Source organism: Mastomys coucha, unplaced genomic scaffold (assembly GCF_008632895.1).
Source record: "Mastomys coucha isolate ucsf_1 unplaced genomic scaffold, UCSF_Mcou_1 pScaffold5, whole genome shotgun sequence".
NCBI lineage: Eukaryota > Metazoa > Chordata > Mammalia > Rodentia > Muridae > Mastomys > Mastomys coucha.
Window position 1 is genome coordinate 61,052,747 of NW_022196911.1, and position 27,838 is coordinate 61,080,584.

Consider the following 27,838-nt stretch of genomic DNA (forward strand, 5'->3'; position numbering starts at 1 on the left):
CAATAGAGATGGGCAGGACTGTGGTTGAGCACTAGAGATGCCTGCTGCCCAGGGCCAAGGTTCCTTTGAAAACTGTCTACTGATTCCTTTTTCTTTACCAGCAGTTTCATCTCATGCTATTTATTTACTTTCTGCAGTTCTTTGTAAATTCTGGGTGTTATTACTTGTCCGATATGTGGCTCATAGATAATTTTTCCCATCCTGGGACTGCGTGTTCTGCTGCTTTATTTCCTGGGCTGTGCAGAAGGTTTTGACTTTCATGTGGTATAGCTGTTGACAGTTGGTCTTTGATTTTTCTGAGAGTTCCTGTGCTGGCAGTGTTCTATTCAGAAAGTTCATGCCTACTCCAGTGTCTTGAAGAATAATCCTTGTGGTTCCTTCCAGAAATTTCAGCACTTAAGGTTTTAACTTAAGGTCTTTGGTTTATTTTTTAGTTGATTTTTGTACAAGGTGAAAGATAAGAATTTAATTTCATCCTCAGGTAGATAACTGGTTTTGTCAGCACCATTTATTGAACAGCTCTCTTTTTTCCAGTGTAACTCCTGCCTTCAGTGGTAAAAAATTAAATGTATATAGCTTTGTCATCTTACCTTTAGGTCCAGTAGGCCTATGCCATTGGTGCTAATTTTATCATAAGACCAAGCTGTCTCAAGCCGGGCAGTAGTGGCGCATGCCTCTAATCTCAGCACTTGGGAGGCAGAGTCAGGCAGATTTCTGAATTTGAGGCCAGCCTGATTTACAGAGTGAGTTCCAGGACAGCCAGGGCTATACAGAGAAACCCTGTCTTGAAAAACAAAAAAACCAAAACTTCAAAACCAAGCTGTCTTTTACTTTATCCAAGGACTATTGCTTCTGGAGTATATAAGAACAGTCCAGAGAATTGGCTGCAGTATTAGAATTTCAGGCCAGCCACAGAATAAAACAAAGAACAAATATTATTGATGATTATATACACATACACAGTGCCTGCATTAGGTAATTGGTGACTATACACACAGAGTATTTGTATTAGCCAACTGGTGACTATACACACACTTACAGTTCCTGTGTTAGCCTACTGGCAAGTATAAATGTGCACAGTGCCTGTATCACCTGATTAGTGACTCCACACACACATATTGCCTGTAATGGCTGAATGATAACTCTATACACACACACACACATACACACAAACAGTGCCCTCATTAGCTGATTGGCAATTATACATATATACAATGTCTGTATTAGCTGATTGGCACTTACATATATATAGTGCCTGTGGTATATATATATGTATATACATATATATATACATATATATATGTACATATATATATGTATATATATATGTATGTATATATGTATATATACATATATATATTTGTATATACATATATATATGTATATATATATACTGTATTATATATACATACTGTATTAGTTGACAACTGCCTGCCAACCACTAAGGTAAATAAGTCATCCTTACATATCCCAGTAGCCACCAACCCCAACCATTATCAGCCTTAACAATGCCTTCATATTTAATGGAATCCTTTGAAAAATTAGGGGAAATTTAAATATCCCCTTACCTCCGGTCTTGTCTGTAAATTTGAAGTTTTGCTAATTATGTCAGAGTGTAGAGGTGATGTGATTACTTCTACATAGTATGTCATCAGAAACTGTGGCTGAGTAGAGTGCCCCTACTCTATTTGAGTTGAAGGTGGCCTAGTTCATAAGCCCCACAAGATGGTGCTCTTTCCACATGGGTGCATGATTTTCCATCAGTGCACACAGTGGACTTCGGGACTTTGAAAGGGAAAGGCACTAGCCACTGGTACCCTGCGTCTGTACTAGGCTTACGTTCAGGCCTTGGCTTCTCGGCAGTTCCAGAGTGTAGCTTTCAGCCGCTGCTGCAGTGATCGGTGACTCTGGGCTGCAGGTTGGCTGATGGTGATGATGGAGCTCCCAGTGCTTGTGCTCTCTTGCTTGTCACTTCACGTAGCAGCAGCTGTGCTGGTGCCATGGAGAATGTCCAGTGTCCAGCAAAGCTGCCATTCTGTCAGGTGCTTGCATGGCGTCCTTTTCCCTGACAGCTCTCAAATGAAGGTCTTGTGGGTTCGAACTGAGGACTCCTGTATTTAGCAATATTTACTCAGACTGGCTGTTGCCAGGAGTTTTGTTCATGTAACAGTAACAAAATAGTTAAGTTTAAATTTAATTTTGTGTTCACAATATAATTAAGAATATTGAACTTTTGAGCATTCTGATGTTTTTCATACCAAAAATTCTCTTCCCCTTTCCCTGTCTTCTCCCCCTCCCCTTCTGTCCCCAGAGTCTGCTAGTTCCAGACTTTATCACTCCTGGAGACATTCCTGACGCTAGGTGGCAGACTTGCTTTAGAGCTCAGGGCAAGAAGCTCATGGTGTCCTGTTACTGTAACAGTGGTGCTTGTATTACTTCCTTCAAACTTCCCAATAAGCTTAGTGCAGACAGCCAGCAGGTGGGGACCAAGACCAAAAGGTTAAGTAACTTGCTCAAGATCACAAAGTAGAAAGTGGCCAATCTGGGACTTGGGGTCTAGTATGCACAACTCCACAGAATACTGCCAATTACTATGGGTTGCTAATGTCGGCTTCTTGTGGGGAGGTTGAAATTTCATTTTGAAAAATAGATGGATTTGAGGTGGATGGCCTTTCCTGTTTTGGGTCTTCAGCCTTCTGTTAAAGAGGAGAAGGGCTGCTTTATCTAACAGTGGAGCACCTTGCTCAGGAGCACTGAGTAAAACCAGCTTCACTGAGAGTAAACTGTTGAGGGACTCCAGATGAATGCAGTTGTGACTCCTGGTGCTTTTGTTTCAGAATCATGGTTTCCAGCTGTCTTAATGTCTTTCCTTTCTCTTGGATTTCTAGGTTTCCAATAGTGGGGATAGCAGGCACCCAGTGTCAGGAGCTGCAGCTCTTGAAAGAGACAAGAGCAAGGGTCAGAGTGTGTGGTATTCTTCACTCTTAATGTGTATCATAGAACCAAACCAAACGAAACCCCAGAAGTATGCCCAGTTTTATAAACTGGGCAAGAGATGGGGATCTGAAGCTTGCCATCCTCCCATTGCCCTCTTTGTCCTTGACAGAGGACTCACTTGTTCCAGTGAGTTCTTAGGTCTCCTATTGACCAGCATCCACAGCACATTCCTTCCTCTCAGCTTTCTGTGGTTTGGGAAGCAGGTTTAAGCACCTTCATTGAAATACTTCTGTGGTTTTTCCCTAGGAACAGTGGAGACACCTGGATTCTACTCAGAAGGAACAGTACTGGGATCTCATGCTGGAGACCTATGGGAAAATGGTCTCAGGAGGTGAGGGCATGTGTCCACTTGATGGGAGGAGATGAAAAGACTGGGTAACTGCTAGGTATTTTCTGTATATTCCTAGAGAGACCTGTTGAAAGTATGTGTAAAGGGAATCATTGGTGCTACTATAGGAAGTTGATGAGTTAGAAATAGGAGGCATATAAGTAAGAATGTCCCAATATTTAAAGTGTTCTGTTCTCCAGGAACTGTGTGATTGTGTTAACTATAGTAATACCTTTAGTTTATGAAACAAATTAAATGGGCATGGTGATGCTATTCCCCACCCATCACCCCCTATTTTTCCCTTTTTGACACAAGGTCTCACTAGGTAGCCCTGGTTTACCTGGAACTTACTATATAGATTAGGCTGCCCTTGATTTTACAGAGATTTACCTGTCTCTGCTTCCTGAGTGCTGGGATTAAAGGGGTGTGCCACCATGCCTACCCATAGGATTCCTTTTTTAAAGATGATGGAAGTGAGCATCAGATCAAGGACTTGCTCAATCTTCCAGAGTTCCCAGGGGCAGAGTTAATGTGGATGGAGTTGTTATTGGCTTTGGGTCCATATTCTTTTTCCTACTAAACTGAACTGCCTGAAAAAAGGTACGAGTCCCCGTCTTGATGTTTGTACCAGCCTGTCAGTGGTCCCTACGTCCTTGTCACCTCTCTAGGTTCTTATTTTCATGGCATTCACCATATGTCCTTATCTTCTAGTTTTCTGGTAAGTATATGTAAGTGACTCAATGTCTGGGCTTCTCTTTTGACCTCCCAGACATCACTGTTCGTCTAAACTCACAAAATTTCTCTCTCTCAGTAGCAGGCATTTCCAGCTCCAAACCTGACCTGACTAACTTAGCAGAATATGGGGAAGAGCTGGTGGGGCTGCACCTCCACAGTGCTGAGAAGATGGCAAGACCCCCCTGCAAAGGTCAGTAGTGTCATAGTCTTTAGCCATTTCTGACCTCTGCAGATGAAAACGCTGGTGGTAGGTAAAGTAGTTATTGCATTAGTCATAGCTAACTGTGACCTTGACTACCTGCAGTTGCCAGCTACAGGGCTGTGATATATTTATTTATTTAACCATGAAAAAAAGAGCACATGTTGGATCTACTGTCAGTCTACTTTGATAGTTTTCCTTCTCAGAGAGAACTAATATTCAGACAACAAAAAGCCAATATAGGTAGTTAAAATTTCCTCAGAAAGACTCCATGTAATAGCCATTACATCAGTAAAGAAATTCAGAGAAAATGCTTTTTGGACTTGTAAAAAAATTTTTATTTATTAGTCTGTGTTTATGATCTGTGTGTGTATCATGCTGTGCCTTTACATGTGTACAGAGGCCAGAGCACAGCCTTATGTGGCCGTCCTCCACTGTTGTGTGGGCTCTGGGGTCAGACTCAGGCCATCGGGTTTGGGTAGAAAGCACTCCTACCCTCTGAGCCATTGTGCTGGCCAAAACTAAGCTTTCTTAACCCAATCCTAATCAGTGATAACCACCTACTTCAGGAAAAGAAACAAACAGAAGAGTGTCTGTGTACCTGGACTTCATTCATTAAGTAGCAGCATCAACTGATGCTTAACATGTTTGAAGATTGGGAATAAATCTGAATTTTTTTGTGCTGTGCATCCCTTTGCCTTGGGTGTTTGTTCTAAAACATGTAAACCATAGAAAACATAACAGCAGAGGCTGGATAGATGGCTCAGTGGTTAAAAGTACTGATTGCTCTTCCAGAGGTCCTGAGTTCAATTCCCAGCAACCACATGGTGGCTCACAAACATCTGTAATGGAATCTGATGCCCTCTTCTGGTGCATTTGAAGAAAGCAATTGTGTACTCATATACATTAAATAAATAAATCTTTAAAAAAAAAAAAAACGAAAACATAACAGCTCACTCACATGTGTACACACATGCCCATGTACACATGTATTGAATTCTAGAATCCTGGAGAAGGAAAAGGACTCAGATTATTCTTTCCCTAATGGAGTCTAATCATTTCCTCTGCTAATATATTACAGAGAATAAGGCTTGATAGATATGGCTTTATCATCAATTGTTTTTTGTGCTGGGAGTCAAGTCAGAGTTTATATGTGCAAAGCACACATTCCACCCAGTTCCGATTTTAATTTGAAGCAGCATATTTACTATTTCACAAGAGTTCCTTTGGAACAATCACTTCACACCATGTCATGACATCAGGGAAGACTGGCGAGTAAACTTGGAAGAAGACGTTTCATGAATGTTACCTAGGAAAGGAGCCTGCGAAGAGTGGGGCTATCTGGGTCACCTAGGAGGATTCATAGTATAATTTTTGAATTTAAAAAATTTTTGTGTATGGGTATTTTGCCTGTATATATTTATACCACATGCATGCATGGTGCTCAAGGAGGCCAGAAAATGCCATCAGATTCCTTAGAACTGGAGTTGCAGACAGTTAATGAGCTACCACATGGGTGCCGAGAACAGAACATAGATCCTCTATAAGAACAGTAAGTGGTCCTATACACTGAGCCCATTATTATTTCTACTATTATTATTATTACCATTATTATTTTAGAGATGTTTTTTTTCTTTGGCATATTTATATTCCCAGTAAGAGTGAGTAAAGGACAGAGCTTGGCTATACCTTGTAGCAGTAGGGTTTTATTTGTGATATTCAATCAGCTCATTATATCCCAGATGTTTCTGTTTTGTTTTGGGGGTTTTGTTGTTTTTTTCCATCCATCCTTCTTGCTGACTTGATCCCACTAGATTCTGCCTTGCATAGCCTGTCTTTATAGCTAGAGATAGAATTGAGAGAAAAGATATTAGAAGTAAGTGTCGGAAGATTAATTTGGTGATGATGAGGACAGATGGGAAGAGAACACTTGGCAAGAGAAGCTTGTACAGGGCCTCGTAGGGATCCAGGTTTATAGGAAGAGAGACTAAACTGGGGTGGAAGCTACAGCAACAAGATAAGAAAGGACCAGTTGGAAAACTCAGTAGTTGGGCAGACTGCCAGATGTGTAGTAAGGCCAAGGGCAGAAGTCAGAGAGAAAGGCTGTTTCTTTGACCACATGGAAGGACAGTTCACAGTGAAAGCAGATCAGCAGGGTCAGCCTCAAAAAGTTGTAAACTGCATCTGTAGTCAGGTTACCCAGGGAATAAAACAACAGTAATAATAATAATAATAATAATAATAATAATAATAATAATAATAATAATAATAATAATAAATAAAAAATAAAACACAACAAAAACTCCAAACCATTTATGTGATTCCTAAGTAGATATCTTAACAGCAGAGAAGAATAGTGAGCAAAGTTGGAAGGTCCTTCGTGAGTGTCACCTAGGAAAGGAGCCCAGGAAGCATGAGGCTGTCAGGGTCAGTCCTGATGAGGTGGGGAGCAGGGATCCATGAGCAGGAACTGCTTCTCTGTGCAGGGCTGTGAGGGAGCTACTGGAGAGCCTTGCCTATGGTGCTTAACAAAATAAGTTAGAAATCAATTTTTAAAAGATAATTTGCAAATTAGACACAAAGAAGAAAAAACACTAGTTGATATTTTATTTGCAGTCTGTTTGAATTGGAAACATTTCTAAGCATACAGATGATAAAAGGAATCTTTGAGGAAAAGATTATCAGACTTATAGTAATAATTTGCTTATAAAGTAAAAAAAAAAATCTATACATTAGAATAACTCCAAACAAAATTACTACAACAAAGTGGGTGTAAAACATTTTTGTGGTCAGGCAGTGGTCTTTAATCCCAGCACTTGGAAGGCAGAGGCAGGCAGATTTCTGAGTTCAAGGCCAGCCTAGTCTACAGAGTGAATTCCAGGACAGCCAGGGCTACCCAGAGAAACCCTGTCTTGAAAAACCAAAAAAACCCAAAGAAAACCAAAAACCAAAAAAACCCCCCAAAACCATTTTTGTAACCTTGATAGATAAATGATGGTCTGTTTTATTTTTCTTAAAATAGAGAAAATTTAAACCAAGTTGATGAGAACAAATTACGTTTTTCAGTAAAATTTGGACAGCAATCTTGGAATATAAAAAGTAGCTCCCAGATGTGGGAGGAAAAAGATTTATCCTTTTATCACTGAGGAATTAACATTTAAAATAACAAAAATCCATTTTCACTGGTCTAAATAACATATGTAGAAAAAGCATTCAGTACTCAAGTATTAGTCCCCTCCTCATTCCTCCTACTTAACATCATCCCAGAGGATGGGAGAACCTTCTGAAAGCTAGATTGCCAGTAGGTGTTAAGAACTGTGGGACTTGGGGACTGGTGAGATGGCTTACTGGGTAAGAGCACTGTCTGCTTTACCGAAGGTCCTGAGTTCAAATCCCACCAATCACATGGTGGCTCACAACCATCTGTAATGAGATCTGATGCCCTCTTTTGGTGCATCTGAAGACAGCTATAGTGTACTTACATATAACAATAAATAAATAAATCTTAAAAAAAAAAAAAAGAAGAAGAAGAAGAACTGCGGGACTGGAGAGATGGCTCAGGGCTTTAGGATTCTTACTGCTCATGTTGAGGAGCTGGGTTTGGTTCCCAGGATCTACACTGCAGCTCACAACCATCTGTAACTCCAGGCTCAGGGGATCCAACACCCTCTTCTCACCTTCATAGGTTTCTGTGTACGTGTGGTGCTCATATGCACACTCAGGTACACACACATAAAATAAATAAATCTAAGAACAATTTACAAAACAAAACTGTAATGTTCAAGCCATTAGATATTGCAGTTTGCTCTGAGGAATTCCTTTAAGGCATTGATCAGAAAATGGGTAAACACTTGTAAAATGAATTGCTTATTACAGTGATTTTTATTATAGTAAACACATGATTAAGGGCATAGGTTTCTACAGTGGAGAATTCCTAAATTCACAATATATTTATTATAATTTTCATGGTGACTGTTACTGGACTCTTCTTTAAAGACGACAGTGCTCTACTCTTTGAATGAGCTATGTCTTGGCACTCAGAGAATGAACATGTTCAGTTCTATTCTCTGATAGGTATGTAGGCCTGGCAGGCCATGGAAGGTGATAATAAAAAGAGAGGAGAAAGCAACTCTTGTTTATTTTTGTTTAGTTTGGTTTCAGTTTTTGAGGCAGAGTCTTATGTAGACGTGCTGGCCTTGGACCTGCTCTGTAGCTCAGGACGATTACTTCGTTTTTTAAAGATGGGTCTTTCTGTGCTGCCGGAATTGCCCTTGAACTTGTAAACTTCGTGCGTCACCTCCCCACTCAGTGATTATGGGTGTATGATACTATGTCTGGCACTGAATAGAATCTTAGATTTATAAGGATAAGGTAATTTTAAAAAGTTTAAATAAGGAACTGGAGAGATGGCTCAGTGGTTAGGAGCACTGGCTGCTCTTCCAGAGGTCCCAAGTTCAAATTCCAGCAACCACATGGTGGCTCACAACCATCTGTAATGAGGTCTGACGCCCTCTTCTGGGTTGTCTGAAGACAGCTATAGTGTGCTTACATATAATAAATAAATCTTTAAAAAAAAAGTTTAAATAAACTTTCCAACCAAAATAAAAAAATAAAATTTTTACCAGATGTTTCATAAATAATAATCAGAAACCTGCATTATGAGAAAAAGCATAATTGCCTATACAAGTTAATAAAGCATGTATATAGCTAGATGTGGTGTCCACTACTTTAAATTCCTAGCCAAGAGGCTGAGCAAGAGTATCAACTGAGCCTAAGAGTTTGAGGATAGACTGGGCAACATACCAAAGCCAAAAATGCTTACATAAAATGTATTTAAATAGCAAGGCACATAGAACTGCTCTAGTTAACTAATGTGGCACAGTATAGCCTTACTGCATTGAGCCTACAATAAAATTATGAATACAGTAAAACAATGAAGTTTATTAACTAAATTTTAGATTTCTTGGTCAGGTGGTAATGGTGCATGCCTTTAATCCCAGTACTTAGGAGGCAGAGGCATGTAGATCTCTGAGAATTCAAGGCCAGGATGGTCTACAGACCTAGTTCTAGGACAGCCCAAAAACAGTTTAGGTTTATCTTATGAGAATTCATGTTAAATATTAAATAGACCAGGGTCAATATTTACTATATAAATGATATCTAGCCACATATAGAACTGTATTCAATATGACATCAGTTTTTATCTAAAAGTAGGTTATACATATGTGCATGCAAGTGAAATTAGACTGGCAGTCCAGACACAGTGGTGGCACACACCTTTAATCCAGCACTAGGGGTAGAGGCAGGCAGATCTCTTGGAGTCTGAGGCCAGCAGATCTCTTGGAGTCTGAGGCCAGCCTGGCTGATAAAAGTTCCAGGCTAGCCTGGGCCACATTGTGAGCCCAGTATCGTGTATCCCATCATATTTGATAATGCTGTTGGGGTTGATTTGAGTTTCTTACATGTGTTTATTTTCTCTTCCTAAATTCTTACTGTGTTTATCTTTTATATATAATCAAATAAAAATCTTGGAGCTGGAGGGATGGCTCAGCAGTTGAGAGCATGTGTGCTGCTCTTGCAGAGGCTCTGAGTTTGGTTTCCAGCACATGTCAGGTGGCTCACAGATGTCTGTGACTCTAGCTCCTTTGTGGATATCTGCACTCATGTATGTATATACACAAACATACTTACATACACATAATTACAGGTAATAAAACAAACCTTAGAAGAAAACCAACCATCTTAACAAACACTGATTGTATATAACCTTTGGTGGTTTTTGCCCTTAAGTGCATACTGTTTGCTTGTGGAGGGGTCAGAAAAACTCACTAGAAGCCTGTGCTCTTCAGAATGAGTGGCTTGGCTTCAGAGCCAGTTGATTTAGCTGTGAACCAAGCACAGGCAGAGTGAGTCCAGAGTGCCTAGGCACCAGGGCAATAGTTCTCTTTCCACATTTATTTATACCCTTTTAGTAAAAAGAAATGATGCTCACCTGGTACCATCTTTGCATAGTTGGATAACAGGGCACAGCAGCTACTGCCATTTAAACCTTCTTTTTCCTTTCAGGAGACAGACAAGAAAATGACAAAGAGAACCTAAACTTGGAAAATCACAGGGACCAGGGATGTCTGGATGTTTTCAGCCAGGCATCAGATGAGGCTCCACCCCAGACTGCCTTGAGTGATTTTTTCGGTGAGAGTGAGCCGAATCGTTTTGGAGGAGAGAGTGTCCCAGGGGCTCTGGAAAGCCTTCAGGGTGAGGGAACTGGGGCGCATCTCTTTCCTCATGAAAGGGGCTATGGGAAACAGCTAGGTCAGCACATGCAGAGCTCTTCTTTGGGAGAACTGTCTGCTTTGTGGCTAGTGGAGAAGAGAGATGTCTCTCAGAAGGGACAGGCCAGAGCCCCCATGGCCCAGAAACTGCCCACCTGCAGAGAGTGTGGGAAAACCTTCTATAGGAATTCACAGCTTGTTTTTCACCAAAGGACTCATACCGGAGAGACATACTTTCATTGCCACATTTGCAAAAAAGCCTTTCTACGAAGCTCAGACTTTGTGAAACATCAGAGAACTCACACAGGAGAGAAGCCCTGTAAATGTGATTACTGTGGGAAAGGCTTTAGTGACTTCTCCGGCTTGCGCCACCACGAGAAAATCCACACAGGAGAGAAACCCTATAAATGCCCCATTTGTGAGAAAAGCTTTATTCAGAGGTCAAACTTCAATAGACATCAAAGGGTTCATACAGGTGAGAAACCTTATAAATGTACCCACTGCGGCAAGCAGTTCAGCTGGAGCTCCAGCCTCGACAAGCATCAGAGATCACACTGGGGGAAGAAGTCCCTCCCATAGCCCCGCCCACAGGCACTACAGTCCATTGCAACCCTGCTCAGCTCTGCCTGGAAGAACTTCGACCAGAAACGACCTCCTCCTCACTGTGTTGGAGGGAGAGGAGCTGGGTACCGTTTTGATGTGGAGGGGATGTTGTTCTGAGTTGAGTTTAGTTTTTCCTTTTGCACCAGGAAAAGAAAACAAAAACAGTTTATGTTTGTTTCGGCTGGCCTCTTATTTTGGACCCCGTGGGAAAGACATGCCATATAGATAATGGCTTTAGTAGCTCTCCAATGAAAGCCTTACTGGCTTCTAGAGCAGGCTGTCACAGAAGGGGAGGTAGGGTCACCTTCTGTGCATGCCATCCTTGTCAGACTGGTGACAGAGTTCCTGTCAAACTGTCCCTTATTTGCAATAAACTGAGCTGACTTGGTCTCTGTCTTCCTTGTGTCTGCCATGTTCACTATGTTTTGACTAGTACTTCTGAATATACGGTTTTCATAGTAGAGCCCATGTGGGGACAGAGCTCCAGGACCACCCCCATAGAAACCTATCAGGTTGGTAATGCAGCAGAAAGAAACTAGAAAGCAAAAGCATGGGCCATGCTGGGCAACCTTTCCCTCAGGTGAGCCTGCCTGCCACGTGATCTCATGCCTCAAGTATCCTCCTTTCTCCTGGCAGCCTTGAACTATTGCTATTGCCAGAGTGTTTTATGTTTTAAAATGTTCTTTATTACCTCATTTTGCCTGTAGGGTGTTAGGAAGAAATCAATAGTATCGATCTAGTTTTTAATACTGCCGAGGACTTTATTAACATATATATGTCTAACCTGCCCATTTGTCCTTGTAATCACAAGTTCCATATCTCAAAGGTTCCTACCTTGGTACAGTGAAACTTCTGTCAACACTCCCTTGTGCCTCTTCCCGCGTACCCCTCCCCACTGCCGTTCAAATTTTCACCTATGTTCTATTTTCACCCATGTTAATGTATGTGTGCATAAGTCTCTAGCTCTATCTATATTAGAATCTCTTCTAATGACCGTTACTTTACTAGTGCTGAGTAGTTAGCCAGGTCTTCTTTTTGTTGCGTGGATTAGCGCTGTTGGTTCCTGCCAAGGTTATGTGTGCTACTACTACACTCTTAGGATTATTGTTTCATGTTGTTGGTTGCTGTGGTTTGTAGGTCCTGTGTGGGTAGGTGCTGTAGCTGGGTAGGACTGTTGGTTGCCTCTCATCTTTAGAAACTTGCACAGAGCCTCCTGGAACCAGGAAAGTTACTTCTCAGTTCAGGTCAGTTGTAACTCAGGGGTCTTTGGGCCCTGTTTCTGACGTGCATAGTATTTTCAGGAGTAGGAACCTCCACCTCTGGTGGAGGTAACTAAGAACAGCAGCATAATAGGCTATATATTTGGATAGCCCTGACCAACAAACTCAAAAGAGAGCTTCTCGCGCCTGCTGTTGGGGTTTTTGTTTGACGATTGTTTCTATGATTCTTTGTGGCCTTTTCAGCCATCCTTATTGCTATTTTATCTACTTCCCTCCATCTTCTAGATTACCACCTTCCTCTTCTCTAAAGAATTTCCCTTTCCCATTTTTTTTCTTAAACCTTACCAAGTTGACTCAAACATTGTGCAAAGTAGGATTCAAGCTTTGCTCTGACAAGTCCCCCAGGGCCTTTGAGTGCCTGTTGTATTTCATGAAGCACTGTCTAAGTAATAATTAAATATTACTGCAAAGGTATGAAGGAAGAAGAAGAGTGATCCCTCCTCAACCTGACCTTCCTTACCAAAGTCACTTCACAGAGCTGTGTGAAACCCATCCAAACTGCACACTCATTTACTTTCCAGTGGTCATGCCCACAGGGGGAAATCTGGAAAGTTTCAGCTGAGTGGCTTTATGGTATAAGCTTCTCTTTGGGGGCCTCGTGAGTAGTGGTCCGAATACCAAAGCCAATAGGATCTGCTTGCATTGATTATAGTTGTATCCTCAGCAAACGGCGAGTAGAAAGGTTATTTAGTAGATGCATGACTCAGTCACATGCCATGTGACAGGTGCCATATAACAGCTGCTATAACAGAGGCGATCTTGTTTTTGTAAGTCTTACTGGAGTGCAGCCACACTCACTTGGTTCCTCGTCTAGGCTGTAACCATGTTTGGGCCACAGCGGCCATGTAGAGGGTTTCTAGCCAAGAATATGGTTTGCAAAACCTTGAGTACTTACTCTGGCTGTTTACAGAGAAACACCAGTATTGTAACACTAATATTTGTAAACAGGACAGTGTTTCTCAAGCAGTGATGGCATGCAGATTATGATTGATGGGTACTGCCTATGCATGTGCAGTATCTGGGAGCCAGAGCACAAAGGTCCAGGACTGCACTGTGTAACAAGGTCTGTGGTCATTACCAGCTTGATTGTCTTGGGCTCTTTACCATTATTTAGGACAACAGTTCTTAGAAGAGTTGAACAAATCAACTTTATTTGAAAAAGTCACTACTCAGAGTTCTCCCATTATTTCTGTGCTCTCTAGGAACTCAGCCTCACTTGAGGCACTCCAAGTACCCTAGAGAAATTCTACAGGATCTATCAGCCCTCACCCATTTGCCTGTCAGGGAGCTGCACACGACCCTCCTTTGTTCTCCCAAGGGCCCCTAAAGATGCTAAATCTGGAGAAGCAAGGCAACACCAGCCAGAACCCACTTGGATGGGTTTTCTTTAGTCTTCAGATCGAAAGTCCATACATAGGTGGGTCCCCTCTGACAAGTCTTGTACACAGGACAAGCGTAGACACTTCGGCAATCTTGCTTATCTGCCAGAATGGCCTTGAGGAACATCACAGGCATGGGGGGTGTCAGGTCCTTCAGTTTTGCCTCTGCAATGATCCCAGCCTAAGAACAAGAATGTGAAGAGAGCCACTTTAGTCCCAGAGTCCAGCCAGCCCCAGGATCTGGCAGAACCCTGCCCACTCTTCATGGTTCTCCCAATAACCTACAATGGAAACTCTCTCATACTTTAAATATACATTTCTTTTTTTTCTTTTTTTTTTTTAATTAGATGTTTTCTTTCTTTACATTGCACATTTTATCCCCTCTGAAAACTCCCCTATCCCCCTCTCACTAACCCACCTGCTCCCATTTCCCTGTCCTGGCATTCCCCTACATTGGGGCATCAAGCCTCTACAAGACCAAGGGCCTCTCCTCTCATTGATGTCCCACAAGGCCATCCTCCCCTACATATGTGGCTGGAGCCATGGGTCCCTCCATGTGTACTCTCTGGTTGGTGGTTTAGACCCTGGGAGCTCTGGGAGTACTGGTTGGTTCATATTGTTGTTCCTCCTATGGGGCTGCAAACCCTTCAGCTCCTTGGGGTCTTTCTCTAGCTCCTCCATTGGGGACACTCCTCCACTGCTGGTGGGAATGCAAGCTGGTACAATGCCTCTGGAAATCAGTTTGGTGGGTCCTCAGAAAATTGGACATAGTACTACTTGAGGACCCAGCTATACCACTTCTGGGCATATAACCAGAAGATGCTCCAATATGTAGTAAAGACACATGCTCCACTATGTTCATAGCAGCCTGATTTATAATAGCCAGAAGCTGGAAAGAACCCCAATGTCCTTCAACAGAGGAATAGATACAGAAAATGGGATATATTTACACAATGGAGTACTACTCAGCTATTAAAAACGATGAATTCATGAAGTTCTTAGGCAAATGGATAGAACTAGAAAATATCATCCTGAGTGAGGTAACCCAATCACAAAACAGCACACATGGTATGCACTCACTGATAAGTAGATATTAGCCCAGAAGTTTGGAATACCCAAGATACAATTCACAAACCACATGAAGCTCAAGAAGAAGAAAGACCACAGTGTGGATACTTAGTTCTTCTTAGAAGGGGGATCAAAATACCCATGGTAGGAAATACAGAGACAAAGTTTGGGGCAGAAAGAAGGAAAGGCCATTTAGTGACTGTCCCACTTAGGAATCCATTCCATATACAGTCACCAAACCCAGACATTATTGTGAATGCCAATAAGTGCTTACTGACAGGAGCCTGATATAGCTGTCTCCTGAGAGGCTCTGCCAATGCCTGACTAATACAGAAGTGGATGCTCACAGACATCCGTTGGACTGAGCACAAAGTCCCTGATGGAGGAGCTAAAAATACATTTCTATGTGCTTAGCATAAGTCATCTTTTTTTGCGTGTTTATTTGAGAGGGAAGTCTTGCTGTGTAACTTAAACTCATGATTTTTCTGCCAGCTTCCTGAGTGCTGGGATTATAAGCGTGTGGTATTACAACTGGCTTTAAAGTCAGTTGCTGATATAGAACTCTAAAGTTTACCCATCCTATACAGATTAATCTATTTTCAAATAGATTTTCCCTCTTCTTTACTTTTTCATATATCCATTTTATCAGAATATGAAGGGCAAGTTTTTGGCAGATGCCACATTTGAGCTCCAGACAGGGAAGGGAGTGCACTTTCTGCCAGCACATGCTTTTGGGGTTGAGGTTATAGCTGGGCAAAGTTGCTACCTCTTTGAGATTTTGTTATGTGGTCATGTCACCTCTGGGGCATTTCAACTTTTTGCAAAGAGATACTCGCCCCCCTTCCCCCCCCCCCCCCCCCCCCCGTAACTGGGGACAAGGGCAGGCCTTGGCCATTTGTAACTTTTCGATTAGGTTGTCTTATGGTTTTCTGGGATGGCTCAGTAGACTTATCAAAGACCACTGTCAAAAGAGTCGTTAGCCAGATAAATTTGGATTTGCAGCAAGCACACTGAAGAAGATGAGATGTTCTCAGTTTTGAGAAGACAACCTGCTGCTATCCCAACTGCTCAACCCCAGGACTCTTCCTTACCACATGTGCCGCCTTCTTCCTGAAGCACCCCTTGGACCCATTGGGAAACCCTGATCCCTTTACTGCCCCCAGCCTGCCTTTGTTATGAACAGAGTAATTTGATTTATTTTCAAAAAATGTATTAAAACGGTGTGCCTTTCCAGTTTTCTCAGAGTTTGCTGGAAGTCATAGTGGAGGATAGAACTAGTGAACAGAGGGACTGTCATTTGTCCCCAGGACAGAATGTCGAGACTGAGCAGGAGCAGGGCAAGCTTAGACTGTCCTTAATATACCATAAAGCCAGCCCTTTAAAAGTATATAGTTCAGTGTTCTTAGAGATTAATAATATTAGTTTCAAATTATGTTCATTCCTCTGGGAAGAAATGCAGTGCCCATTACCAGTTGCCATCAATGTTAGATATTCACACCACTTAAGCTGCAGGAAAGACTTTCCCTGCCATGGACCCCTGTTGTAAACTTGTTTACTTTGTAAACTTTATAAACCCTCAAGGGGGGGAAGTGGCCAGGGTCCTGCCTGAAGAGCTCCAACAGCTAGGCCCACTCCTCCAGACCAACCTAACTGTCATAAAGGTCATCTCTAGCCCCTTAACAGGACCCTTCCAAGATTATGCTAATTTCAGGTGAAAAGTCTGAACAAAACCCACCAATCCCTGAGTTCCCCCAAGCTCAGGACTTGAAATCGTCCCGATACTCATCCTGGAAATCTCCACTCTAGAAAGCTCCACCTTCCAAGAACCCCTATATAATAATCACTGTGCTTTGTCCAATTCTCTGCTGTCTGCTCCCTCTGGGGAGCATAGGCAACCACTCCTGGATTCATCCCTCCACACCCTGGAGCCTCTGATCTCTTTTGAGATTTGCTGCCTGCTGTGACTCTCCTTGGAGGAAGAGGAGAAGTAAGGAAGAGAAAGGAAGTAGCCAGAAGGTTTAGGCTCTTGAGCTCCTCAGCTGGGGTTTCCCTCCCCTGGGAGCTGGACTGCCTCTGCTGAGGAGGCTTCCTCAGAGCCATTTGGTCCCTGCGACCCCATTTCTTGGGATACCTTTCCATTGGGACAGCTTCTCCCCTCAGATCTGTGCGGTTCCTGGGCTTCTGAGTCCCAGAACACCTTCCCATCTGAGGAGAAAGGCCAACAATCGGCACCATGGCATCGTCAGCTGTCTGTGTAGCAGATGCAGCCTAGTTCTCTTACATAGTAACCCATTTGATTTCACAGGGGCTATTCTTCCATTTTACAGTTTGGTCCATGGGGCTCTTGAGAGGAAACACTAGACCACAGCCACATGTTGGTACTGAGGTCAGATCCAGCTAGTGGGGAGTTGCACAGGCCTCATCTTAAGCAACCTTGGATGGGTTTAAAGAAATAGTCTCAAGGAGAGAAAGGGTACCTAGGTAAAAAGATTCTAGAGCACGGCACCGGGCAGTCAACATGCATGCCATCAAGCCCACCCCAAGGTGTAAGTTGGCTTGTCTCCAGACTATACCTGTGTGTCCCAGCAGGCACCTTCCATGAAGAGCCCATAGATGTAGGCCCCTTCCCGAGGAGGACTCCGGAACTCCTCTCTGTTCTTCTTCGTCACATCACATTGCAGGGCCATCTGGTCTAATGGCCATTCATTCTTGCGGGCCATGGACTGCATGATGGCAGTCAGGAAGGACTGGGGGTTGAAGAAGCCTGTCAGCCACACGGTTGAGGGCATCAAGAAGTCACCTGTCCAGGCCTCCAGCTCTTTGATTCTGTTAAGCAGGTCCACAAACCAGGCTGCCAGGCCTGCCATGGAAGGGTAGGCTCGTCTGGCCCAGGACTCTGGAATCACATCTAGGTATAGGGCATTCTGTAAGTTTTCCATCTCGCTGGTCATGGTCAGCTCCCCCTAAAGACCGATTGGAAGAAAAAGAGTTAATGAGGTAGAAGTCTTGGGAAGCACTAGTCTTTGTGTCCTGTGCCTCATAGATGGGAGCTGACTCCAGCGGTATGGGATGCTAGTGTGGTTCTGCCTCATATTTGCTTTGCAGAATTTGTCTTACCAAGGCTGGTGCTTTAGAACACACCGAGTACCCACAGTTGCCACTTTACAATGGCAGTAATAAAGAGAAAGCTGCTGCTCCATGAGGCAGTGGCAGCAGCAGCAGCACAGATGTGAGCTGAGTTCCTAGTGCAATTACTGGGCCTAGGTACTGAAGGCTCCCATGGTTGTTCTGGCAAAGTCAGCATCCTTTTCGTGGGCTAACACTTTCTAAGTCTCGCTGGCAGCATTGCATGTACCCAGTAGCCATATGTGGCCAGGCAGGCATGGATGTCCTAAGGATCATAGAAGCTTCAACATGCATCGTTCTTTTGCTTGTTCATACATCCTAGTCTGGGTGAGGGTAAGGAAGTCAGATGGCATAACATGGCAGAGAAAGATGCTGGTCTTCTCATTTGTGAGGGAGGGGGGTACAATTTAAGCTGGCTTTCCTGGATACCAAGAGCCTTTGTGAATATGTAATACCTAAAGGGGCTGAGGAAAGGCAGAGAATGGGGTAGAGCTGATGTCCTGGTCTGTTCTGTACAGCAGAAATGTAAACTGGGTTCTCAGAGTGTTCCTACTGAACACTAATGGCTACATTTCCCATTGATGGAGACTGTAGAATGTATGTACTTTTGCCAGAGCATGTTAAAAATCTTTTACAGCTTAAGGAAAACAGTATAATATGACTATAATATTACCATTTGCTTGTCAATCTGGTTAAGAGGATATGTACACAAGTAATGGATTATTACAAAAAACAGTCCCACAGAGCCAACATGAAAGTGTGTGTGTGTGTGACAGGGAGAGAAAGAGAGAGAGAGAGAGCACAAGAGAGAGAGAGAGCAAGAGAGAGAGAGAGAGCAAGAGAGAGAGAGAGAGCACAAGAGAGAGAGAGAGCAAGAGAGAGAGAGAGAGCAAGAGAGAGAGAGAGAGCACAAGAGAGAGAGAGAGCAAGAGAGAGAGAGAGAGAGAGAGAGAGAGAGAGAGAGAGAGAGAGAGAGAGAGAGAGAGATATTTCATAGCCAAGGCTAGTCTCTAACTCACATGCCTTCTGTCTCAGCCTCCCAAGTGCTGAGTTTGCAGGTGAGTATCACATGCTTGCCTGGGAAATAATGCAGATAAGTTTGCTTCCCTGTAAAACTGGTTTGGGCTTTATCAAGTTTGGGTTTATCAATGGCAATTACTTACTGTACATGGGGAAATTTTCTATCATGTGAGATGATAGAGAATAACTCCACTCTGGATTTGTCCTAAACTGCAACCCCACAGGATTCATAAGAAGTCATTAGGGCACAGACTATTGGTGTCCCTGAAGTGCGATGAATATGCCCTCCTGGTCCTCAAGTGGCCTACTTGGAGGACTGTGTCAGAGTGAGACAAATCTATAAGTCATTCTGAACTCCAGACAGTGCCTACTGCTGCCCTTTGCTTGTACAGAGAAGTCCTTTGTTTCTGGTTATCTCCTCCGGCCAAGTCAATAAACACTCTGTTACCAGGACCCCGTGAAGCCTGAAACCAAGTCTTTGAGTTTTGTTATAAGAAAAAAAAAATGTGCTTACTATTAAAATAAGTATAGTGGGCTGGGGCCATGGTTTAGTTGGTAAATGTTTGCCAGACAAGCATGAGGACTTGAGGTAAATTCCCCAGATCTCATGTTAAAAACAAAACAAAACAATCAACCCAACCAACCAACTAAGCAAACACACAAAAAACCAGGTATGAGCTTTATGCTTTTTAGTTCCTATGCTGGAGACATAGAGACTCACAGGTGCCTGGGACTCATTGGCCATCTAACTTTGGCCAATGAGAGTCACTAATAGGATCGATGGCTCCTAAGGAACAACATGATTCAATGTTGACAGAGCTCTGGTCTCCATATGCATATGTGTGTGTGTTTGTGTATGTGTATGTGTGTGTGTGTGTGTGTGTGTGTGTGTGTGTACCTTCCCTAGACACACACACGCATGCATCCACACAAACAGACTTCCTTGCCACACAAATGTGACCAGCAGTGAAACCATGCCATATGGAACCCATAGGAAGGGCAACACCAAGAGATATCCCCAAGTGAAACACTCAGTCAGTTGTAATAAATACAGGCTTTGGGGATGCTAGGAGTGTTTTGTGTGGTGGGACAAGGGCCTGATGTGAATCTGTAATTGCTATGAACTTAAAAACTATGCTAGAAAAATATGGTCTAATTTTTTTTTTAAATGCAACACTTCATGCTTAACACCCTTCCGAAATCTAACCTCCTTTTGACAGCAAAGGTGCACAAAATATGTAACTTAATGCCTTAACATTTTTCTCACATCTTCTTATGATATTATAATGTATTCTGACAACAATTTGCACTGACTAACTTGAATGCCAAGCAAGAGAAACTAAAGAATGTTGTGCCTCCTTGACTTCCCCATATTCCCACAGCAGCAGGAACTGCTGCAGAATCAGAGCCACCTCATAGTGTGGTTTCTGCACCCAGATATTTTCATTACTTTGAGCAGAAGTAGAAAGGATCAAGCTTTAGGGAGCTGAGAGGCAACAATGCCCTTACCCCAATTCAAGTGTACCTGTGTTGCCTTCTTAGGCCCAGGGGAGTACAGCTTGTCCTGAAAGGTGTTCAGAATGAACAAAGGGACATTTTTCTAAGATGTTGCTAGATTGGTGGAGGCTGTCGTAGGTGGATAGGAAGAGTCTATGGCCAAACTCTGGGCACCAGGGCCCATTTTCATTTTTTAAATTGTGTGTGTGTGTATGTGCAAATGTGTCTATGTGAGGGTTTGCATGACTGCATGCAGTCTCTGCGGGGGCCACAAGGGGGTGTTAGATCCCTGGAGCTGAAGTTGTAGACAGTTGTGAGCTACCCACCATAGGTGCTGGAACCAAACTTGGCTCTTCTACAAGAACAACATGCTCTCTTAATGGATGAGCCGTCAGCAGCCCCTACTAGGGCTCTTCTTAAAAACTGCAATACAGTAAAGAAAATGGTTTCTTAACCTTCCCTAACCTGGGTCTGAGCAGTACTGACTACTATCTAAACCTACCTGCTTACATGGGGGTCAGCAAAAAGAAAACTTAAAAATCTGGTTCTTCCATTTACTCCCAGGCCTGTGACACACTTCCTTGGTTTCCACACTGATGGGAAACTGGGAGAACACGGCAGTCCATGTGGCGCCTTTTCCAGGTATGATGAAGGCAGCATGTCTGTGACCTTATCTATTTTATTCATCCCTATAAATAAATGCTTTCATAATCTTTCTTTGATATGATAGAGTGAAAACCTTATTTTTTCCTATAGGCCCTCATTCCTTTGAGTCACAATGTGTTAGAAGCTAGATTCATAGGCTGAAGTCAGACCAAAGCTAAGGGAGGAGGTAGGTGAGCCCAGAAACCTCTATTTGGAAGGTCATCAGTAGCCAGGCTGTGTTCACAAGGCAGCAGAAGCATTCAGTCCAAAGAGGACAGGCTGGAGATGACACCTCTCTTCATGGCTTCATGCCCCACTCTAATCTGAAGGCTCAAGGACTGCTCCCTATCCATTCTTCTCAGGAAAATGGTCTTTGAAGCTAGCTTTACCTCACCCCACCCCCGCCTCATCCTGGGGTTTGAGCCTGGTACTTTCACACATTCTAGGTAAGCACTAAACTCCTAAGGAGTTTTTAGAAATAGAGTTTTATTCCATAGCTCCAACTGGCCTTGAATTTGTAATCTTGCCTCTCAAGTGCTGGGATTGTAGACATATAGACACATCATCCTCCCTGGCCCTGGCTTTCATTTATACAAGTCACCAGGAAACTGGAGATAGAAAGGAAATAGAATCATAAGGGTCCCACATCTTCCACTGTGGCTTCCAGACTGAGATGGGCCACTGCCCAACTCATCTGAATCTCTGGTAGAGAACAAGATAGCCAAAGGCATCAGGCCTAGGCAAATGCCCAGGGATGGTGATCAAAGAGTCAGAGCAAGATGCTCCTCCCAACTTGATGTGGGGTTGGGAAGAGCACCTTGCTCTGAAGTCAACAATGTGCGGGAGATAGGACCCAACATCAGCCAGCAGCCAGGCTATGCATTTGAACAAGTGCACAGACTTAGAAAAAATAAAGCACAGGGAAAAAAAATTAAGGTCATCAATTATTTGAACAATGAGGAGTTCCAGGCTTGCCCTGATGTCAGGCTAGTCAAGGGGAATGAGACCCAGAGGGATTCCAAGATTTTCTGGCAGCTGTGTTTCAAACTGTGAAAGAGGTGAGTCTAATTTTCCTAATGTTTCTTTAATGCAATATACCTAAAATATCCAATATTTGGATATACAATCACATTATTAATGACACATTTTAGAGTTTTTGGCTTTTTATCTTTGAAATCTGATGTGTCATTTACATTAGTATCTACTGTGTTGGACAAGTCTAAAAACTTGGATTCTCATGTGTACCTCTGTAGCAAGAGAATTTTCTAGTCTTCTTTCTACCAGTATATGTTACTTTAAAAATCACAACTAGTTATAATGGCCAAAAAAAAAAAAGAATCAGCATTTAGGAATTTTGTAGATCAAGCTTTTGTACATCTGGCTAATGGGAATCAGAACACCTAGGAAGACCGAGAGCCAGATGTCTGACATTGGTGAATTCCCAAGAGAAATTCTCTCTGTGGGACGTGTCTGTGGCCAGCTGGCTTTTCCCCAGATTTCTTCCCCCACCATCTGTGTGCTTTGAGCTGCTACAGACCTTCAGAGCTGTATCTCATAGCTCAGCTAGGACTTTCTGGGTACATGTGGTCTTACAGTCAATCAGTTCTGATTTACTGTGAACAGAAAAGTTTTTATCATAAGGCTGAGAGTGCTTGGTGATTAACTGTAAGGGCCGGGCATCTTGTGACTGTGCTACCTAGTTTGGGGTGGCAGTTGACTTGTCTGATGTGCTGGGAGACTGGAGATGCCCACTTTTCCCCACACTAAGCCAGCAGCAGCCTCAAGTTGTGCAGTGACTGTGGAGGAGTGGGAAGGGACAAAGGGAAAGGTCAGCAGCATTAGTTCTTCCTGCCTCTGCTAGGTTGTCAAATCACCTAAGCCCCTGCTTAGCTTGCAAGCAGGCTTCCCCACCGGTCCATCTAGAAGGTTCTGGTGTACATCCCTCTGGGAGGCCCTCCTGTTGCAGCTGTCCTTTTGGGGTTTCCTTCCTCTGCTGCTCCCATCTTCTCTGAGCCTAAATGCACTCCCTGCTCTGACCTCTGCCTCCTCCATGGAAGCTGCACTCATCTCCAGGGTCATCTGGTGCTGTTTACAAGGCCTCACCTTGAAGTCATCAGGGCAGACAACCAGACTGGTGATACAGATGGAGATGGGAGAATGTGTTACATGTGTCTGATGACCAGGCTACTCTGGGGACCATCCTCATGAACTTGTTTCCTGAGAGGATTCTGATTAGAAAATACCCCCAGGTCATACAGGTTCCTTACTACTTCTAGGTGGGTGTTCCATCACATTCTAGAAGTTCACTATAGGCTGTTGCTTGTCTGGGTGGAATGTTTGCTTTTGGCACAGCAGGTGGACTTTTAGAACAGGCTCTCAGGTCCTGCTCTGGTCTCTAGCAGCTTTATCGTTTTTGTCCTTAAGTGTGCCTGTTCATCTTTCTTCAAAGGCCTCTCTGTGCCTTCTTCTCTTATCTATGGGCCTTTTTCTGCTTCCTCCTCTAGCTTCTCTTTATGAACCTTTTATCAGCCATCCTGCAGGGATGGCTCCATGGCAGCATCTTTGTATCCTTCCCTACCGTGTGCTGAGATCTGCCCACAGAGCCCATCAATCAACATCGTGAGAGCTAGATTGAAGGGAGAGAGACTCCACACTGATTCCCAATTTCTGCCCAGGTATTCCTCATGATTGACTACAGAGAGGCATAGTGAAGGTTCTTAGGAGAAAAATGAGTGAACAAATTGGAAGTCAAATGGGTAAATAGCCTGCGCCAAATTGTGTGGCTTCAATAGTCTATGACTGCAGCAAACCCACTCAAGATAACTGCTGCTGTATACCTGATTACCCAGGAAGAGAGATGCAAAGTATGATAGGCAAGCGGCTTCTTTACATTTGAGACTGCTGTGGAATTTTGCCACCTATATGATTATATGCTAGCATGGAATTTGGAAGCCATCAAATGCTGCCTGTCCTCTGCAGCCAGGCTTAACCATCTCATCTTCCATATTATTTCCATCTGCTCATATTGTGTATGTGTGGAGGTATGGAGATTAAAAGAAAAAAAATCAAACAACCCTAGATTTTCTACTGCTTCATACACACACACACACACACACACACACACACACACACACAGCCATCATTGTATACCTCCAAAAACTAGAAATGGCAGTACTAGCAGACTCCAGACCTGGACTTTGGGGGCCTGACTGAGCTTTCAATGTAAGCTACAAAAAGTTTCTGGATTATAGGCACACATACTTCTGAGATACTGGGAATCAAACCCAGGCACTTGTGCATGCTGGCCAAGTTCTACCACTGAGCTGATCTTCCAGCCAGAGATGATAACTCTAGACACACGCAAGTCATTATCCATGGACATAGAAAACTCCACTGCTCATTCTTTCAGATGTCTCCATAGCCAGTCTGGCTTCTGTGGAATGACACTTTTCAGGCATTTGGGTGGCTTTGGAGAAGTTACCCTTCAGTGCCCTGGCCATTTGTTATCTGTCATTCTGTCCCTGTGGGGTCCAGCCATGTCCTACCACAATGGCCTTCTTACTCACCTGTAAGCCAAGGTGCAGCTCTCTTAGCGAGCGCTGGATCTCTCTGGTAAGGATGTTCATGCGTTCACACTCCTGGAGGGCAACTACAATGTAGGGGGTGCGTTCTTCCACCTTAGCCATTAGCTCTGGGATGTTAAATTCATCTGTCACCCGATCAAGTATTTCTTCCAGAAAGGCTTTGACCTGTTCCATGGCAGAAAAATATAGAATTAAGAAGGGACTCCATGGAAATAGCTGCCTGGTATGGTAAATCTGGCTGAGAACCTTATGGTTGGGAAGCTCAAGAGTCCCAGGGGTAGCAGGACCCCTACTTTAGTAATTAATTTAAATGCCCATAGTATCAACCTACCTTCTAAATTCATGTGTCTCTACCCACAGGTGAGCGCAGCTCTTCAACCTCCTCAGGGAAGCTGCTTTGCGCAGAGGGTGAGGGTTAGTGTAGAATCTCAAGACCAAAGTGCCTGGGGTGTGCTAAGTCACACACATCTATATCACTCTACCCCAGCGATCAGGAACATGGCGGAAAAGGGGGAAAGACTGTAATAGCTGGAAGCTGGTGAGGGCCTAAGCAAAACGGTGTCAGCTCAGGGCAGGACTGTTGTTATTTGTAGCAGCTATGGCTGCTTGCAAAAGACCTGCAAATGATGAAGCCACTCCACTCCCAGCCCGACGTGAGGTGATTACTAAAAACCAACCATGACAACAACAACAAAACCCATGAAGCTGAGGGTATATGGAGGTTGGGTTCCAAATCTGGATGGCGTTTAGGGGAGTCATCGGGGCTAAATATGATCAAAATACATTGTATAAAAAATCTCAAAGAATTAATATAATACTTTTTTAATCAAGAGATTCCATCCTTCTGTAATGGACACTAAATAATGGTCACCTACCACCTGCCATCCTTCCTCTCACCACACACAGGCTTGCTTGCTTGGGTCAGCTAAGCCAGGATTGAGGAATGACCTCAGGACACTTCTCTCCAGAGGCTGGCCAATCCCCTGTGACTTGTGTGACCTGAAAAGAATTCTAAGAATTGATGTTGAAAAACTCACAGGCTGACCCAATTAGCTATAGGAACTAAGTGGATCTTTGGCCTCAGATGTCCCTTGTGAGCCACGTGGGACTGAAGCACACACAAGCACACACTGACAGCCTTCTAAGTCAGTGGTTCTGATATCCTCAGATCCAGCTAACCATAGATCAAAATCCAAACACACCTTGTCATTATTCCTTAAACAACACAGTATAACTATTTGCGCAACTTTAGGCATTATAACTAATCTAGGGGTGATATAAGGTATATGGAATGGAATGGACTATATCTTACTAAAGCACTTGCCTAACATGCATAAGGCCCAGCACTGTATAAGGTATACCAGAGGATGCACATAGCTTACAGGCAGATACAAAGCCATTGACATAAGGCATTTGAGACTTTGGCATCTATAGGGAGAGGCATGGATACTGGGGGATTCCCTTCACTTCCCTCTGTTCTGTATTTCCATGCAGTGTTACTGTGGTTTTCTATTTGTGAATTCTGAAAGTTGCATGGTCATCTATCACTTAAACACCTCCCTACCATTCCTTTTCTCCTACAAACCTATCAGCTAATTAGGCCCGAGGAGCTAGAATAACCTTGGAAAATTGAAACTGAGGTACAAAGATTGTGGGTTATTTGGGGGCAATCACTTGGAGGCTGAGCCTGCTGTTTTGGAGGAAATGAGTAAGCCTGGGAGGTTCATTAGCAGAGAAAGACAAATGGAGCTGTGCACATATCATGGCCATATGGCCAGGAGAGTAGAGTGCAGGGAGCGGGAAGGTGTAAGCAGGTGAGCACATGCCAGCCTTTCCAAGTTGTAAGAGCTGAGCTCTAGAGGCCTGTGCCTCCACTTTGATATCTCCACCCCTTACTCCAAGAGCAGGCAACCGCTTTCTTCTTTGGGAAATGCCTTCCCCATCTTTCTGGAGAGTCATTTGCACAAGCTTTTCCTTATTCAAGTAAGCATCAGATTATATTCTCAGAAGCATGAAAGTTTAAAAATCTGGGATCCAAGGAGCCAGTAGGAGAAAGGAGAGTCCTGAAGGGCTCTGCAGGCTTCTTCCACACCGAGACCCTAGAGCCGCTGGTTGTCTTTTCTTTGTTTCTGTACGTGAAGCCAAAGGCAGGGCAACTCCACGTACGATCTTTTTTTTTTTTTTTTTTTTTTTTTTTTTTTTTTTTTTAAAGATTTATTTATTATTATATACAGTACACTGTAGCTGTCTTCAGACTCACCAGAAGAGGGTGTCAGATCTCACTCTCACTATGGGTGGTTGTGAGCCACCATGTGGTTGCTGGGATTTGAACTCAGGACCTTCGGAAGAGCAGTCAGTGCTCTTACCTGCTGAGTCATCTCTCCAGCCCCGTTGTCTTTTCTTTGGTTGGTCCATTTGACATATGAAACTTAGTTTTTGCTTAGTTTAGCCAGATTGGTGTCTGTTGCTTACAACCAAGGAGCCCAGACTGAGTTAACCCAGTTCTCATGGGATGCAAGCAAGTCAGTTAGGCCTCAGGTTTTCATCTGTAAACAAATTAGAGTCTTTCTTGGTTGTCTCTCCTCTAAGAGGTTGACTTGAAGATCAAATCAAATGAGCTGATGGATGTTGTGGCATCTGAAAGCTTTAAAGGACTATATTAATGTAAAGGATGATTAATATTCACCTTGCCTTGAATTGTGAACACACAATCCATTCCCCAGAAAGAGAGCTGATGGTATTAAAAACAAACAAACAAACAAACAAACAAAAAAAACCAAAAACCAAGAGCCCATCATCCCACACCAAATGGATCTCTGGTTGCTATCATAGCAAAAAGTAGAATGGAATTTTAATGGTACCTGAAAGCTGCTGCCAGAGCTGAAGACAAATGGCTACATTTATATTATATTTCTGTCTCTGGAGCGGAATTGAAGAAACAGTCCTGTATCAGTGAATGGCTATTTGGCTGTGACTCACAATGAGATGAAGAGATGGTCTAGAGGCATTGCTCCAAAACACACAAGGATGGGGACACTGAGTTCTCTCCTGTCTCTTGTCAAGTGAGGAGGGTGTGGAGGCCTAGGAAGGAGCTGTGGGTGGGGA

General features: G+C 43.3%; 2 protein-coding genes across 7 annotated transcripts in view; one reads left to right on the plus strand and one right to left on the minus strand.

The window, feature by feature from the left end:
- Positions 1–11,530, plus strand: part of Znf18 (zinc finger protein 18) — a 20,452-nt gene extending 8,922 nt beyond the window's left edge. The window contains exons 4-7 of the mRNA XM_031354027.1: positions 2,201–2,479; positions 3,244–3,328; positions 4,137–4,250; positions 10,326–11,530. Of these exons, the coding sequence (XP_031209887.1) occupies positions 2,201–2,479; positions 3,244–3,328; positions 4,137–4,250; positions 10,326–11,110 (1,263 nt within the window). The 3' untranslated portion in view covers positions 11,111–11,530. The remainder of the gene's footprint in view (positions 1–2,200; positions 2,480–3,243; positions 3,329–4,136; positions 4,251–10,325) is intronic.
- Positions 11,531–13,539: 2,009 nt separating this feature from the next.
- The window catches only part of Dnah9 (dynein axonemal heavy chain 9), a 335,545-nt gene continuing 321,246 nt past the window's right edge, over positions 13,540–27,838 (minus strand). For all 6 annotated transcript variants that reach the window (XM_031353939.1, XM_031353935.1, XM_031353934.1 and 3 more), the window contains 3 exons: positions 24,716–24,898; positions 17,435–17,824; positions 13,540–13,974 (listed from right to left, as the gene is read on the minus strand). In XM_031353939.1, coding sequence (XP_031209799.1) covers positions 13,747–13,974; positions 17,435–17,824; positions 24,716–24,898 — 801 coding nt within the window. In that variant the 3' untranslated portion in view covers positions 13,540–13,746. The remainder of the gene's footprint in view (positions 13,975–17,434; positions 17,825–24,715; positions 24,899–27,838) is intronic.